Raw genomic sequence first — 14,161 nt, forward strand, 5'->3', positions numbered from 1 at the left:
CCACCTAGAATTTAGCTGGAATGTCCTTTAAATTTAGGTTTGAATTTAGGTTCAGTCCCCATTAAGTTTAGTTTAAATCCACCCTAAGCTTAGCTTAAACTGAGCTTCAAATCACCTTCAATTTCCCTTCAATTTCCTCTAAATTTGGCTTAAATCCCCCTTAAATTCAGCTCCCATTCCCCATCCCAGCTGATCCCAGGCCTCCCGAGACCCCAATTCCAGCAGAATTCCCACCAGGAGCCCCCATCCCAAAGAATTCCCAACCCTTTCACCCCATCCCGAGTGTGTGTTCACCCCTTCCCCCTTTTCCTTGTCCCCCTCTCCTTTTCCTGATCTCCTTAACCCCAAATCCCCCAATTTTTTTTTGTTTTTTCTTTTTTTTTTTCTTCTCCTGCTTCCCAAAAATTCCCAGGATTATCACAAAATCATCAAGCAGCCCATGGATATGGGAACCATCAAGAGACGTTTGGAGAATAATTATTATTGGGGAGCAGCCGAGTGCATGCAGGACTTCAACACCATGTTCACCAACTGCTACATCTACAACAAGGTAAACACCCCAAAACTACCCCAAAACCACCCCAAAAATGCCCCCAAATCTAAAAAAAATCAGGTAAAAAATACCTAAAAATAATTAAAAAAAAATCAGATAAAAAAGGCTCAAAAGTAGGAAAAAAATTGTAGCAAGATCAGGCAAAATGGCAGGAAAAATTGTGCTAAAGTCACATAAAAATGGCAGAAAGTCACCCAAAAATGGCACTAAAAATCCCCCAAAATCACCTCAAAAAATCACTCAAAATCACTCGGAAAATTCCCCAGAATCACGCAAAAATCGCACCCAAAATCGCACCAAAAATGACCCCAAATCACCCAAAAATGGCATTAAAAATCCCCCCAGAATCACCCCAAAAAATCACTCAAAATCACTCTGAAAATTCCCCAGAATCACGCAAAAATCACACCCAAAATCACCCAAAAATCGCACCAAAAATGGGACTAAAAATCAAAAAAAATCACCCAAAACCACTCAGAAAAATTCCCCAAAATCACCCAAAAATCTCCCAAAAAATCTCCTTAAAATCCCCACAAAAATTCCAAACCCCCAAAATACCTCTAAAAAATCACCTCTAAAAACTCCTTAAAAAATTTCATAAAATCCCACAAAAAATCTCAAAAAATCTCCAAAAACCCCTAAAATCCAAAAAAAATCCCCCCAAAAAATCCCAAAAAACCCTTAAAAAATCTCAAAAACTCCTTTAAAAAACCTTAAAAATCCCCCAAAAAAATCTCTAAAAATCCCCAAAAAATCCCAAAACCTCCATAAAAAATTTCATAAAATTTCAAAAAATCCCCCCAAAAATCTAAACTCATTTAAAAAATCTCAAAAATCCCCCCAAAATCTCAAAAAATCTCCAAAAATCAAAAAACATCCCCAAAAAGTCCAGAAAAAAGTCCCCTCAAAATCACCAAAAAAATCCAGAAAAAGATCTCAAAAAAAATCCCAAAAAATCCTCAAAAAAATCCCAAAAATTCCTTTAAAAATCTCATAAAACCCCCCCAGAAAGTCTAGAAAAATCCCCCAAAAATCCAGAAAAAAAGTCTCCGAAAAATTCTTTTAAAATGAAAAAAACTGCTGAAAAAAATCCCTAAAAATTCCCCAAAAATCCTCAAAAAATTCCCAAGAACTCCTTAAAAAATTCATAAAATCCTTCAAAAATCTGTAAAAATCTCCCCAAAAATTCCCAAAAACTCCCCTACAAATCCCAAAAAAAATCTCCAAAAAAATCTCCAAAAGCTAAAAAAACCTCAAAAAAATCATTAAAAATCTCCAAAAAAAAACCCCCCCAAAAATCCCAAAAAGTCCTTAAAAAAAAGTCATAAAATCTCAAAAAATCCCCCAAAAATTCTCCGAAAATCACCAAAAAATCTCCAAAAATCCCCAAAAATCCCCCAAAAATTCAGAAAAAAATTCTCTAAAATATCCTAAAAAATCCCCACAAAATCTGAAAAAATCCCCCAAAAATTAAAAGAAAATTCCCAAAGACTCATTAAAAAAAAAACCTCATAAAATCCCCCAAAAAATTCTTAAAAAATCCCCCAAAAAATCGCCAAAAATCCCAAAACCCCCCTAAAAATCCCGAAAACATTGCTCAAAAAATCCCAAAAGCGCCTTTAAAAATTTCATAAAATCCCCAAAAAAACCCCTAAAATTTCCCAAAAAATCCCAAAAACTCCTTAAAAAATTTCGTAAAAGCCCCAAAAAATCCCCTAAAAGTCCTTAAAAAATCCCCCCAAAATCCCAAAAAAATCTCCAAAAAATCTCCAAATATCCCAAAAAGACCCCCCAAAAACCCCTAAAAAATCCCAAAAACTCCTTTAAAAAATCTTAAAAATCCCCTAAAGTCCTAAAAAAATCCCGAAAAAAAAGCTTAAAAAATCCCAAAACGCCTTTAAAAATTTCGTAAAATCCTCAAAAAAGCCCCTAAAATTTCCCAAAAAATCCCAAAAACTCCTTAAAAAAACTTGGTAAAAGCCCCAAAAAACTCCTAAAAATCCTTTAAAAATCCCCAAAAATCCCAAAAAAATTTCCAAAAAATCTCCAAAAAATCCCAAAAAAATCCCCCCCAAAACCCCCTAAAAAATCCTAAAAACTCTTTTAAAAAATCTTAAAAATCCCCTAAAATCCCAAAAAAAACCAGAAAAAAAATGCTCAAAAAATCCCAAAAGCGCCTTTAAAAATTTCATAAAATCCCCAAAAAAACCCCTAAAATTTCCCAAAAAATCCCAAAAACTCCTTAAAAAATTTCGTAAAAGCCCCAAAAAAATCCCCTAAAACTCCTTAAAAAATCCCCTAATAATCCCAAAAAAATCCCCCACAACCCCCTAAAAAATCCCAAAAACCCCTTTAAAAAAATCTAAAAAATCCCCTAAAACCCAAAAAAAATCCAGAAAAAATCTCCAAAAAAATCCCCCCGACATTTCCAAAAATCCTCCAAAAATCCTCAAAAATTCCTGAAAAAAACCCCCAAAAAATCCCCAAAAAACCCCCCAAAACCCCCTAAAAAATCCCAATAACTCCTTTAAAAAAACTTAAAAATCCCCTAAAATCCAAAAAAAATCCAGAAAAAAAATCTCAAAAAAATCCCAAAAATCCCCCCAAAATTTCCAAAAATCCTCAAAAAATCCTCCAAAAAATCCCAAAAATTCCTGAAAAAAATCTCCAAAAAATCCCCCACAACCCCCTAAAAAATCTCAAAAACCCCTTTAAAAAAATCTAAAAAATCCCCTAAACCCCAAAAAAAATCCAGAAAAAAATCTCCAAAAAAATCCCCCCGACATTTCCAAAAATCCTCTAAAAAATCCCAAAAATTCCTGAAAAAAACCCCCCAAAAAATCCCCAAAAAATCCCCCAAAACCCCCTAAAAAATCCCAATAACTCCTTTAAAAAAACCTAAAAATCCCCTAAAATCCAAAAAAAATCCAGAAAAAAATCTCAAAAAAATCCCAAAAAATCCCCCCAAAATTTCCAAAAATCCTCAAAAAATCCTCCAAAAAATCCCAAAAAATCCTGAAAAAAATCTCCAAAAAATCCCCAAAAAATCCCCCACAACCCCCTAAAAAATCCCAAAAACCCCTTTAAAAAAATCCAAAAAATCCCCTAAAACCCAAAAAAAATCCAGAAAAAATCTCCAAAAAAATCCCCCCGACATTTCCAAAAATCCTCCAAAAATCCTCAAAAATTCCTGAAAAAACCCCCCAAAAAATCCCCAAAAAATCCCCCAAAACCCCCTAAAAAATCCCAATAACTCCTTTAAAAAAACTTAAAAACCCCCTAAAATCCAAAAAAAATCCAGAAAAAAAATCTCAAAAAAATCCCAAAAATCCCCCCAAAATTTCCAAAAATCCTCAAAAAATCCTCCAAAAAATCCCAAAAAATCCTGAAAAAAATCTCCAAAAAATCCCCCACAACCCCCTAAAAAATCCCAAAAACCCCTTTAAAAAAATCTAAAAAATCCCCTAAAACCCCCAAAAAATCCAGAAAAAATCTCCAAAAAAATCCCCCCGACATTTCCAAAAATCCTCCAAAAATCCTCAAAAATTCCTGAAAAAACCCCCAAAAAATCCCCAAAAAATCCCCCAAAACCCCCTAAAAAATCCCAATAACTCCTTTAAAAAAACTTAAAAACCCCCTAAAATCCAAAAAAAATCCAGAAAAAAAATCTCAAAAAAATCCCAAAAATCCCCCCAAAATTTCCAAAAATCCTCAAAAAATCCTCCAAAAAAATCCCAAAAAATCCTGAAAAAAATCTCCAAAAAATCCCCAAAAAATCCCCCACAACCCCCTAAAAAATCCCAAAAACCCCTTTAAAAAAATCTAAAAAATCCCCTAAAACCCAAAAAAAATCTAGAAAAAATCTCCAAAAAAATCCCCCCGACATTTCCAAAAATCCTCCAAAAATCCTCAAAAATTCCTGAAAAAACCCCCAAAAAATCCCAAAAAAATCCCCCAAAACCCCCTAAAAAATCCCAATAACTCCTTTAAAAAAACTTAAAAATCCCCTAAAATCCAAAAAAAATCCAGAAAAAAAATCTCAAAAAAATCCCAAAAAATCCCCCCAAAATTTCCAAAAATCCTCAAAAAATCCTCCAAAAAATCCCAAAAAGTCCTGAAAAAAATCTCCAAAAAATCCCCAAAAAATCCCCCACAACCCCCTAAAAAATCCCAAAAACCCCTTTAAAAAAATCTAAAAAATCCCCTAAAACCCAAAAAAAATCCAGAAAAAATCTCCAAAAAAATCCCCCCGACATTTCCAAAAATCCTCTAAAAAATCCCAAAAATTCCTGAAAAAACCCCCAAAAAACCTCCAAAAAATCCCCAAAAAATCCCCCAAAACCCCCTAAAAAATCCCAATAACTCCTTTAAAAAAACTTAAAAATCCCCTAAAATCCAAAAAAAATCCAGAAAAAAAATCTCAAAAAAATCCCAAAAATCCCCCCAAAATTTCCAAAAATCCTCAAAAAATCCTCCAAAAAATCCCAAAAATTCCTGAAAAAAATCTCCAAAAAATCCCCCAAAACCCCCTAAAAAATCCCAAAAACCCCTTTAAAAAAATCTAAAAAATCCCCTAAAACCCCAAAAAAATCCAGAAAAAATCTCCAAAAAAATCCCCCCGACATTTCCAAAAATCCTCCAAAAATCCTCAAAAATTCCTGAAAAAAACCCCCAAAAAATCCCCAAAAAACCCCCAAAAATCCCCAAAAAATCCCAAAAAATCCCCAACCCCCCCCCCAAACCCCCGAGCTCCGTTTTCCGTCGGTGATTCCCGGTTTTCCGGCAGCCCACGGACGACATCGTGCTGATGGCGCAGACGCTGGAGAAGCTCTTCCTGCAGAAGGTGGCGCAGATGCCGCCGGACGAGCAGGAGCTCGTCGTGCCCCTGGCCAAGAACAGCCACAAGAAAGGGGCGGCGCGGGCAGCAGGTACCCAGATTTGGGGTCTCCGCAGCTGGATCGGGGGGTTTGGGGTCCCAAACAGCTGGAAATGGGGATTTGGGGGGGTTTAAAGTAGCTGGAAATGGGAATTTTGGAGTTCGAAACGTTTGGAAATGGGGATTTGGGGGTCTGAAATGTCAGGAAATGGGGATTTGCGGCCTTTTTGGGGGTTCCAAACGTCTGGAAATGGGGGTTTGGGGGTCTAAAATATCTGGAAATGGGGATGTGGGGGTCTAAAACGTCAGGAAATGGGGGATTTTTGGGGTCCTAAACGTCTGGAAATGGGGGTTTGGGGGTCTAAAATATCTGGAAATGGGGATGTGGGGGTCTAAAACGTCAGGAAATGGGGGATTTTTGGGGTCCTAAACGTCTGGAAATGGGGGTTTGGGGGTCTAAAATACCTGGAAATGGGGATTTGGGGCCTTTTTGGGGGCTCAAATGTCTGGAAATGGAGATTTGGGGGTGTAAAATATCTGGAAATGGGGGTTTGGGGGTCTAAAACATCTGGAAATGGGGGTTTGGGGGTCTAAAACATCTGGAAATGGGGGTTTGCGGCCTTTTTGGGGTTCCAAATGTCTGGAAATGGAGGGATTGGGGTCTAAAATATCTGGAATTGGGGTTTTGGGGGGTCTAAAATATCTGGAAATGGGGATTTGGGGCCTTTTTGGGGTTCCAAACGTCTGGAAATGGGGGTTTGGGGGTGTAAAATGTCTGGAAATGGGGGGTTTGGGGTGTCTAAAACGTCTGGAAATGGGAATTTTGGGGTTCCAAACATCTGGAAATGGGGATTTGGGGGCTTAAAATATCTGGAAATGGGGGGTTTGAGGCCTTTTTGGGGTTCCAAACGTCTGGAAATGAGGGGTTGGGGGTCTAAAATGTCTGGAAATGGGAGTTTGGGGTCTAAAATATCTGGAAATTAAGGTTTGGGAGTCTAAAATATCTGGAAATGGGAGTTTTGGAGTTCCACACATCTGGAAATGGGGATTTGGGGTCTAAAATGTCTGGAATTGGGGATTTGGGGCCTTTTTGGGGTCCCAAACGTCTGGAAATGGGGCCTTGGGGGTTTTAAAGTAGCTGGAAATGGGAATTTTGGAGTTCCAAACGTCTGGAAATGGGGATTTGGGGCCTAAAACGTCAGGAAATGGGGGATTTTTGGGGTCCCAAACATCTGGAAATGGGGGTTTGGGGGTTTAAAATATCTGTAAATGGATATTTGGGGGCCTTTTTGGGGTCCCAAACATCTGGAAATGGGGGTTTGGGGTGTAAAATGTCTGGAATTGGGGATTTGGGGCCTTTTTGGGGTCCCAAACGTCTGGAAACGGGGATTTGGGGGTCTAAAATATCTGAAAATGGGAATTTTGGAGTTCCAAACGTCTGGAAATGGGGATTTGGGGTCTAAACCATTTGGAAATGGGGGATTTTTGGGGTCCCAAACGTCTGGAAATGGGGGTTTGGGGGTCTAAAATATCTGGAAATGGGGATTTGGGGGTGTAAAATATCTGGAAATGGGGATTTGGGGGTGTAAAATATCTGGAAATGGGGATTTGGGGCCTTATGGGGGTCCCAAACATCTGGAAATGGAGGGATTGGGGGGTCTAAAATATCTGGAAATGGGAATTTTGGGGTCCCAAACATCTGGAAATGGGGGTTTGGGAATCTAAAATATCTGGGAATGTGGGGTTTGGGGCCTTTTTGGGGTCCCAAACGTCTGGAAATGGGGGTTTGGGGTCTCAAATATCAGGAAATGGGAATTTTGGAGTTCCAAACATCTGGAAATGGGGGTTTGGGGTCTAAAATGTCTGGAAATGGGGGGTTTGGGGGCCTAAAATACCTGGAAATGGGGATTTGGGGCCTTTTTGGGGTTCCAAGCGTCTGGAAATGGGGGTTTGCGGGGTCCCAAACATCTGGAGATGGAGCATTTTTGGGGTCTAAAACATCTGGAAATGGGAATTTTGGGGGTTCCAAATGTCTGGAAATGGGGGTTTGGGGGATCCGAAACATCTGGATCCGGGGTTTTTGGCAGTCTCTCAGGATCCTCACATCCAGATCCAGGGACTTTGGGGTCCCAAACATCTGGAAATGGGAATTTGGGGGTCTAAAATATCTGGAAATGGGGATTTGGGGCCTTTTTGGGGTCCCAAATGTCTGGAAATGGGGGTTTGGGGGTCTAAAACATCTGGAAATGGGGGTTTGGGGGTCTAAAACATCTGGAAATGGGGGGTTTGGGGGTCTAAAATGTCGGGAAATGGGGGTTTGGGGCCTTTTTGGGGTTCCAAACGTCTGGAAATGGAGGGATTGGGGTCTAAAATATCTGGAATTGGGGATTTGGGGCCTTTTTGGGGTTCCAAACGTCTGGAAATGGGGGTTTGGGGGTGTAAAATGTCTGGAAATGGGGGGTTTGGGGTGTCTAAAACGTCTGGAAATGGGAATTTTGGGGTCCCAAACATCTGGAAATGGGGATTTTGGGGGTCCCAAACATCTGGCAATGGGAATTTTGGGGGTCCCAAACATCTGGAAACGGGGGCTTTGGGGGCTTTTATGGAGTCTCCAATGGCTTTTTCCAGGGGTTTTTCGGGTTTTTTGGGGGTTGCCACATCTGGATCCGGGTGGTTTTTGTTTCTGAAGAATTTCCCAGCCCCTTTTTCCAGGTTTTTTCCATCCTTTGAGGTGTTCCCAATCTCTTTTTCCAGGTGTTTTGTGTATTTTAGGGACCCCAAACCCATTTTTCCTGGGTTTTTTGTGCACCCCAAACCCATTTTTTCAGGTTTTTTTTTGTATTTTAGGAATTCCCAATCCTTTTTCCCAGGTTTTTTGCATCCTTTTAGGAATTCCAATCCCACTTTTCCAGGTTTTTTGTCTGTTTTAGGCGTTCCAAATCCTTTTTTCCATTTTTTTTGTGCATCCCAAAGCGATTTTTCCAGGTTTTTCGTACATCCCAAACCCATTTTTCCAGGCTTTTTGTCTGTTTGAGGCACCCCAAACCCATTTCCCAGGTTTTTTGTACATCCCAATCCCGTTTTTCTCAGTTTTCTTGTCTATTTTAGGCATCCCAAACCCATTTTTCCAGGTATTTTGTGCATCCCAATCCCATTTTTCCAGCTTTTTTGGATACCCCAATCCCATTTTTCCGGGTGTTTTGTGTATTTTAAGCACCCCAATCCCATTTTCCAGGTTTTTTGTACACCCCAATCCCATTTTCCAGCTGTTTCGTACATCCCAAACCCATTTTTCCAGGGTTTTGTACATCCCAATCCCATTTTTCCAGCTTTTTTGGACACCTCAATCCCATTTTGCCATCTTTTTTGTGTGTTTTAAGCACCCCAATCCCATTTCCCAGGTTTTTTGTGCATCCCAATCCCATTTTCCATCTTTTTCGTACATCCCAAACCCATTTTTCCAGGCTTTTTGTCTATTTTAGGCACCCTAAACCCATTTTCCAGGGTTTCGTACGTCCCAATCCCATTTTTCTCAGTTTTCTTGTCTATTTTAGGCATCCCAAACCCATTTTTCCAGGTATTTTGTGCATCCCAATCCCATTTTCCAGGTTTTTTGTGCATCCCAAACTCCATTTCCCAGGTTTTTTGTACATCCCAATCCCGTTTTTCTCAGTTTTCTTGTCTATTTTAGGCATCCCAAACCCATTTTTCCAGGTATTTTGTGCATCCCAATCCCATTTTTCCAGCTTTTTTGGATACCCCAATCCCATTTTTCCGGGTGTTTTGTGTATTTTAAGCACCCCAATCCCATTTTCCAGGTTTTTTGTACACCCCAATCCCATTTTCCAGCTGTTTCGTACATCCCAAACCCATTTTTCCAGGGTTTTGTACATCCCAATCCCATTTTTCCAGCTTTTTTGGACACCTCAATCCCATTTTGCCATCTTTTTTGTGTGTTTTAAGCACCCCAATCCCATTTCCCAGGTTTTTTGTGCATCCCAAACTCCATTTCCCAGGTTTTTCGTACATCCCAAACCCATTTTTCCAGGCTTTTTGTCTATTTTAGGCACCCCAAACCCATTTTCCAGGGTTTCGTACATCCCAATCCCATTTTTCTCAGTTTTCTTGTCTATTTTAGGCATCCCAAACCCATTTTTCCAGGTATTTTGTGTACTTTAGGTATCCCAAACCCATTTTTCCAGGATTTGTGCATCCCAGTCCCATTTTCCAGCTGTTCCGTACATCCCAAACCCATTTTTCCAGGTTTTTTTGTGCATCCCAAACTCCATTTCCCAGGTTTTCTGTGCATCCCAGTCCCATTTTCCAGCTGTTTCGTACATCCCAAACCCATTTTTCCATCTTTTTTGTGTGTTTTAAGCATCCCAATCCAATTTCCCAGGTTTTCTGTGCATCCCAGTCCCATTTTCCAGCTGTTTCGTACACCCCAACCCCATTTTCCCAGGATTTTCGGACACCCCACTCCCATTTTTCCAGCTTTTCCTCCCCCCCAACCCCTCTCCCTTCCCACTCCCCCTCCCACGAAGCCAATCCCGAAGGATTTTCCCTCTTTTTCCCAGCTCTCCTGGCCGGGCTGACCGGAGGAGCTCAGCAGGTCCCGGCCGTGTCCTCGGTGTCCCAACCCTCCGGATACGCTCCGAGCGCTCCCGAAATTCCCACCACCATCGTCAACATCCCGCACCCGTCGGTGATCTCGGCCCCGCTCCTGAAATCCCTGCATCCCAACGCCCTTCCCGGCAATCCCAGTAATCCCAGTAATCCCAGTCCCGCCGTCCTGGCCGCCCCCGCGCCCACCCAGCCAGTGGCCAAGGTGAGGAGGGGACGGGGAAATGTGGGAATTCCGGGTGGGAATGGAAGGGTTTGGGGTGGTGGGATGGAATTCCAGGTGGGAATGTGGGGTGGGAGTGGGATTTGGGGTGCTGGGATTGGGATTTGGGGTGGGAATGTGAGGTGGGAGTGGGATTTGGGGTGTTAGGATTGGGATTTGGGGGATGGGATTGGGATTTGGGGTGCTGGGATGGAATTCCGGGTGGGAATGTGAGGTGGGAGTGGGATTTGGGGTGTTAGGATTGGGATTTGGGGGATGGGATTGGGATTTGGGGTGCTGGGATGGAATTCCGGGTGGGAATATGGGGTGGGAGTGGGATTTGGGATGCTGGGATTGGGATTTGGGGGATGGGATTGGGGTTTGTAGTTCTGGGATGGAATTCCGGGTGGGAATGTGGGGTTGGATTGGGATTTGGGGTGCTGGGATGGAATTCCGGGTGGGACTGTGGGATTTGGGGTGGTGGGATGGAATTCCGGGTGGGACTGTGGGATTTGGGATGCTGGGATTGGGATTTGGGGTGGAATTCCAGGTGGGAATGTGGGGTGGGGCGTTAGGGTTGGGATTTGGGGTGGTGGGATTGGGATTTGGGGTGGGGATGGAATTCCGGGTGGGAATGGAGGGGTTTGGGGTGCTGGGATGGAATTCCGGGTGGGAATATGGGGTGGGAGTGGGATTTGGGATGCTGGGATTGGGATTTGGGGGGATGGGATTGGGGTTTGTAGTTCTGGGATGGAATTCCGGGTGGGAATGTGGGGTTGGATTGGGATTTGGGGTGCTGGGATGGAATTCCGGGTGGGACTGTGGGATTTGGGGTGGTGGGATGGAATTCCGGGTGGGACTGTGGGATTTGGGATGCTGGGATTGGGATTTGGGGTGGAATTCCAGGTGGGAATGTGGGGTGGGGCATTAGGGTTGGGATTTGGGGTGGTGGGATTGGGATTTGGGGTGGGGATGGAATTCCGGGTGGGAATGGAGGGGTTTGGGGTGGTGGGATGGAATTCCGGGTGGGAATGTGGGGTGGGAGTGGGATTTGGGATGCTGGGATTGGGATTTGGGATGCTGGGATTGGGATTTGGGGGGATGGGATTGGGGTTTGGGGTGCTGGGATGGAATTCCGCGTGGGAATGTGGGGTGGGAGTGGGATTTGGGATGCTGGGATTGGGATTTGGGGTGGGAATGTGAGGTGGGAGTGGGATTTGGGGTGTTAGGATTGGGATTTGGGGGATGGGATTGGGATTTGGGGTGCTGGGATGGAATTCCAGGTGGGAATGTGAGGTGGGAGTGGGATTTGGGGTGTTAGGATTGGGATTTGGGGGATGGGATTGGGATTTGGGGTGCTGGGATGGAATTCCGGGTGGGAATGTGAGGTGGGAGTGGGATTTGGGGTGCTGGGATGGAATTCCGGGTGGGACTGTGGGATTTGGGATGCTGGGATTGGGATTTGGGGGGATGGGATTGGGGTTTGTAGTTCTGGGATGGAATTCCGGGTGGGAATGTGGGGTTGGATTGGGATTTGGGGTGCTGGGATGGAATTCCGGGTGGGACTGTGGGATTTGGGGTGGTGGGATGGAATTCCGGGTGGGACTGTGGGATTTGGGATGCTGGGATTGGGATTTGGGGTGGAATTCCAGGTGGGAATGTGGGGTGGGGCGTTAGGGTTGGGATTTGGGGTGGTGGGATTGGGATTTGGGGTGGGGATGGAATTCCGGCTGGGAATGGAGGGGTTTGGGGTGGTGGGATGGAATTCCGGGTGGGAATGTGGGGTGGGAGTGGGATTTGGGATGCTGGGATTGGGATTTGGGGTGTTAGGATTGGGATTTGGGGGATGGGATTGGGATTTGGGGTGATGGGATGGAATTCCGGGTGGGAATGTGAGGTGGGAGTGGGATTTGGGATGCTGGGATTGGGATTTGGGGGATGGGATTGGGGTTTGTAGTTCTGGGATGGAATTCCGGGTGGGAATGTGGGGTTGGATTGGGATTTGGGGTGCTGGGATGGAATTCCGGGTGGGAATATGGGGTTGGATTGGGATTTGGGGTGCTGGGATGGAATTCCGGGTGGGACTGTGGGATTTGGGATGCTGGGATTGGGATTTGGGGTGGAATTCCAGGTGGGAATGTGGGGGTGGGGCGTTAGGGTTGGGATTTGGGGTGGTGGGATTGGGATTTGGGGGTGGGGATGGAATTCCGGGTGGGAATGGAGGGGGTTGGGGTGGTGGGATGGAATTCCGGGTGGGAATGTGGGGTGGGAGTGGGATTTGGGATGCTGGGATTGGGATTTGGGGGGATGGGATTGGGATTTGGGGGATGGGATTGGGATTTGGGGTGATGGGATGGAATTCCAGGTGGGAATGTGGGGTTGGATTGGAATTTGGGATGCTAGGATTGGGATTTGGGGGGATGGGATTGGGGTTTGTAGTTCTGGGATGGAATTCCGGGTGGGAATGTGGGGTTGGATTGGGATTTGGGGTGCTGGGATGGAATTCCGGGTGGGAATATGGGGGTTGGATTGGGATTTGGGGTGCTGGGATGGAATTCCGGGTGGGACTGTGGGATTTGGGATGCTGGGATTGGGATTTGGGGTGGAATTCCAGGTGGGAATGTGGGGTGGGGCGTTAGGGTTGGGATTTGGGATGCTGGGATTGGGATTTGGGGGGATGGGATTGGGATTTGGGGGATGGGATTGGGATTTGGGGTGATGGGATGGAATTCCAGGTGGGAATGTGGGGTTGGATTGGAATTTGGGATGCTGGGATTGGGATTTGGGGGGATGGGATTGGGGTTTGGGGTGCTGGGATGGGATTCCGCGTGGGAATGTGGGGTTGGATTGGGATTTGGGGTGCTGGGATGGAATTCCGGCTGGGAATGGAGGGGTTTGGGGTGGTGGGATGGAATTCCGGGTGGGAATGTGGGGTGGGAGTGGGATTTGGGGGGTAGGATTGGGATTTGGGATGTTGGGATGAAATTCTGGATTTTGGGATGGGATTCTGGCTGTTGGGATTGGAGTTCTGGATTTTGGGATGGGGTTTCTGAGTGCTGGGATGGGATTCCGGCCTCTGGGATGAAGATGGAGATTTTGGGATGGGATTCAGGCCATTGGGATCGGGATTCTGGATTTTAGGATGGGATTCCAGCAGTTGGGATCGGGATTCTGGATTTTGGGATCCCATTCCAGCCATTGGGATCGGGATTCTGGATTTTGGGATGGGATTCAGGCCCCGGGGATTGGGATTCTGGATTTTGGGATCCCATTCCAGCCATTGGGATCGGGATTCTGGATTTTGGGATAGGATTCAGGCCATTGGGATCGGGATTCTGGATTTTGGGATGGGATTCAGGCCATTGGGATCGGGATTCTGGATTTTGGGATGGGATTCAGGCCATTGGGATCGGGATTCTGGATTTTGGGATCCCATTCCAGCCATTGGGATTGGAGTTCTGGATTTTGGGATAGGATTCCAGCCATTGGGATTGGGATTCTGGATTTTGGGATGGGATTCAGGCCATTGGGATCGGGATTCTGGATTTTGGGATGGGATTCCAGCAGTTGGGATCGGGATTCAGGATTTTGGGATGGGATTCGGGCCGTTATGATCGGGATTCTGGATTTTGGGATGGGATTCCAGCAGTTGGGATCGGGATTCAGGATTTTGGGATCCCATTCCAGCCATTGGGATCGGGATTCTGGATTTTGGGATGGGATTCAGGCCCCGGGGATTGGGATTCAGGATTTTGGGATCCCATTCCAGCCATTGGGATCGGGATTCTGGATTTTGGGATAGGATTCCAGCAGTTGGGATCGGGATTCTGGATTTTGGGATGGGATTCAGGCCATTGGGATCGGGATTCTGGATTTTGGGATGGGATTCGGGCCGTTATGATCGGGA

At 44.5% G+C, this 14,161-nt stretch overlaps 1 protein-coding gene across 1 annotated transcript in view; it reads left to right on the plus strand.

The window, feature by feature from the left end:
- BRD2 (bromodomain containing 2) overlaps window positions 1-14,161 on the plus strand; it is a 39,919-nt gene that overhangs the window by 6,969 nt on the left and 18,789 nt on the right. Inside the window, 3 exon segments of the mRNA XM_048293004.1 lie at window positions 413-550; window positions 5,340-5,481; window positions 10,007-10,257. Coding sequence (XP_048148961.1) covers window positions 413-550; window positions 5,340-5,481; window positions 10,007-10,257 — 531 coding nt within the window.

This window comes from Corvus hawaiiensis (genome assembly GCF_020740725.1).
Source record: "Corvus hawaiiensis isolate bCorHaw1 chromosome 31 unlocalized genomic scaffold, bCorHaw1.pri.cur SUPER_31a, whole genome shotgun sequence".
In the NCBI taxonomy this organism is placed as follows: domain Eukaryota; kingdom Metazoa; phylum Chordata; class Aves; order Passeriformes; family Corvidae; genus Corvus; species Corvus hawaiiensis.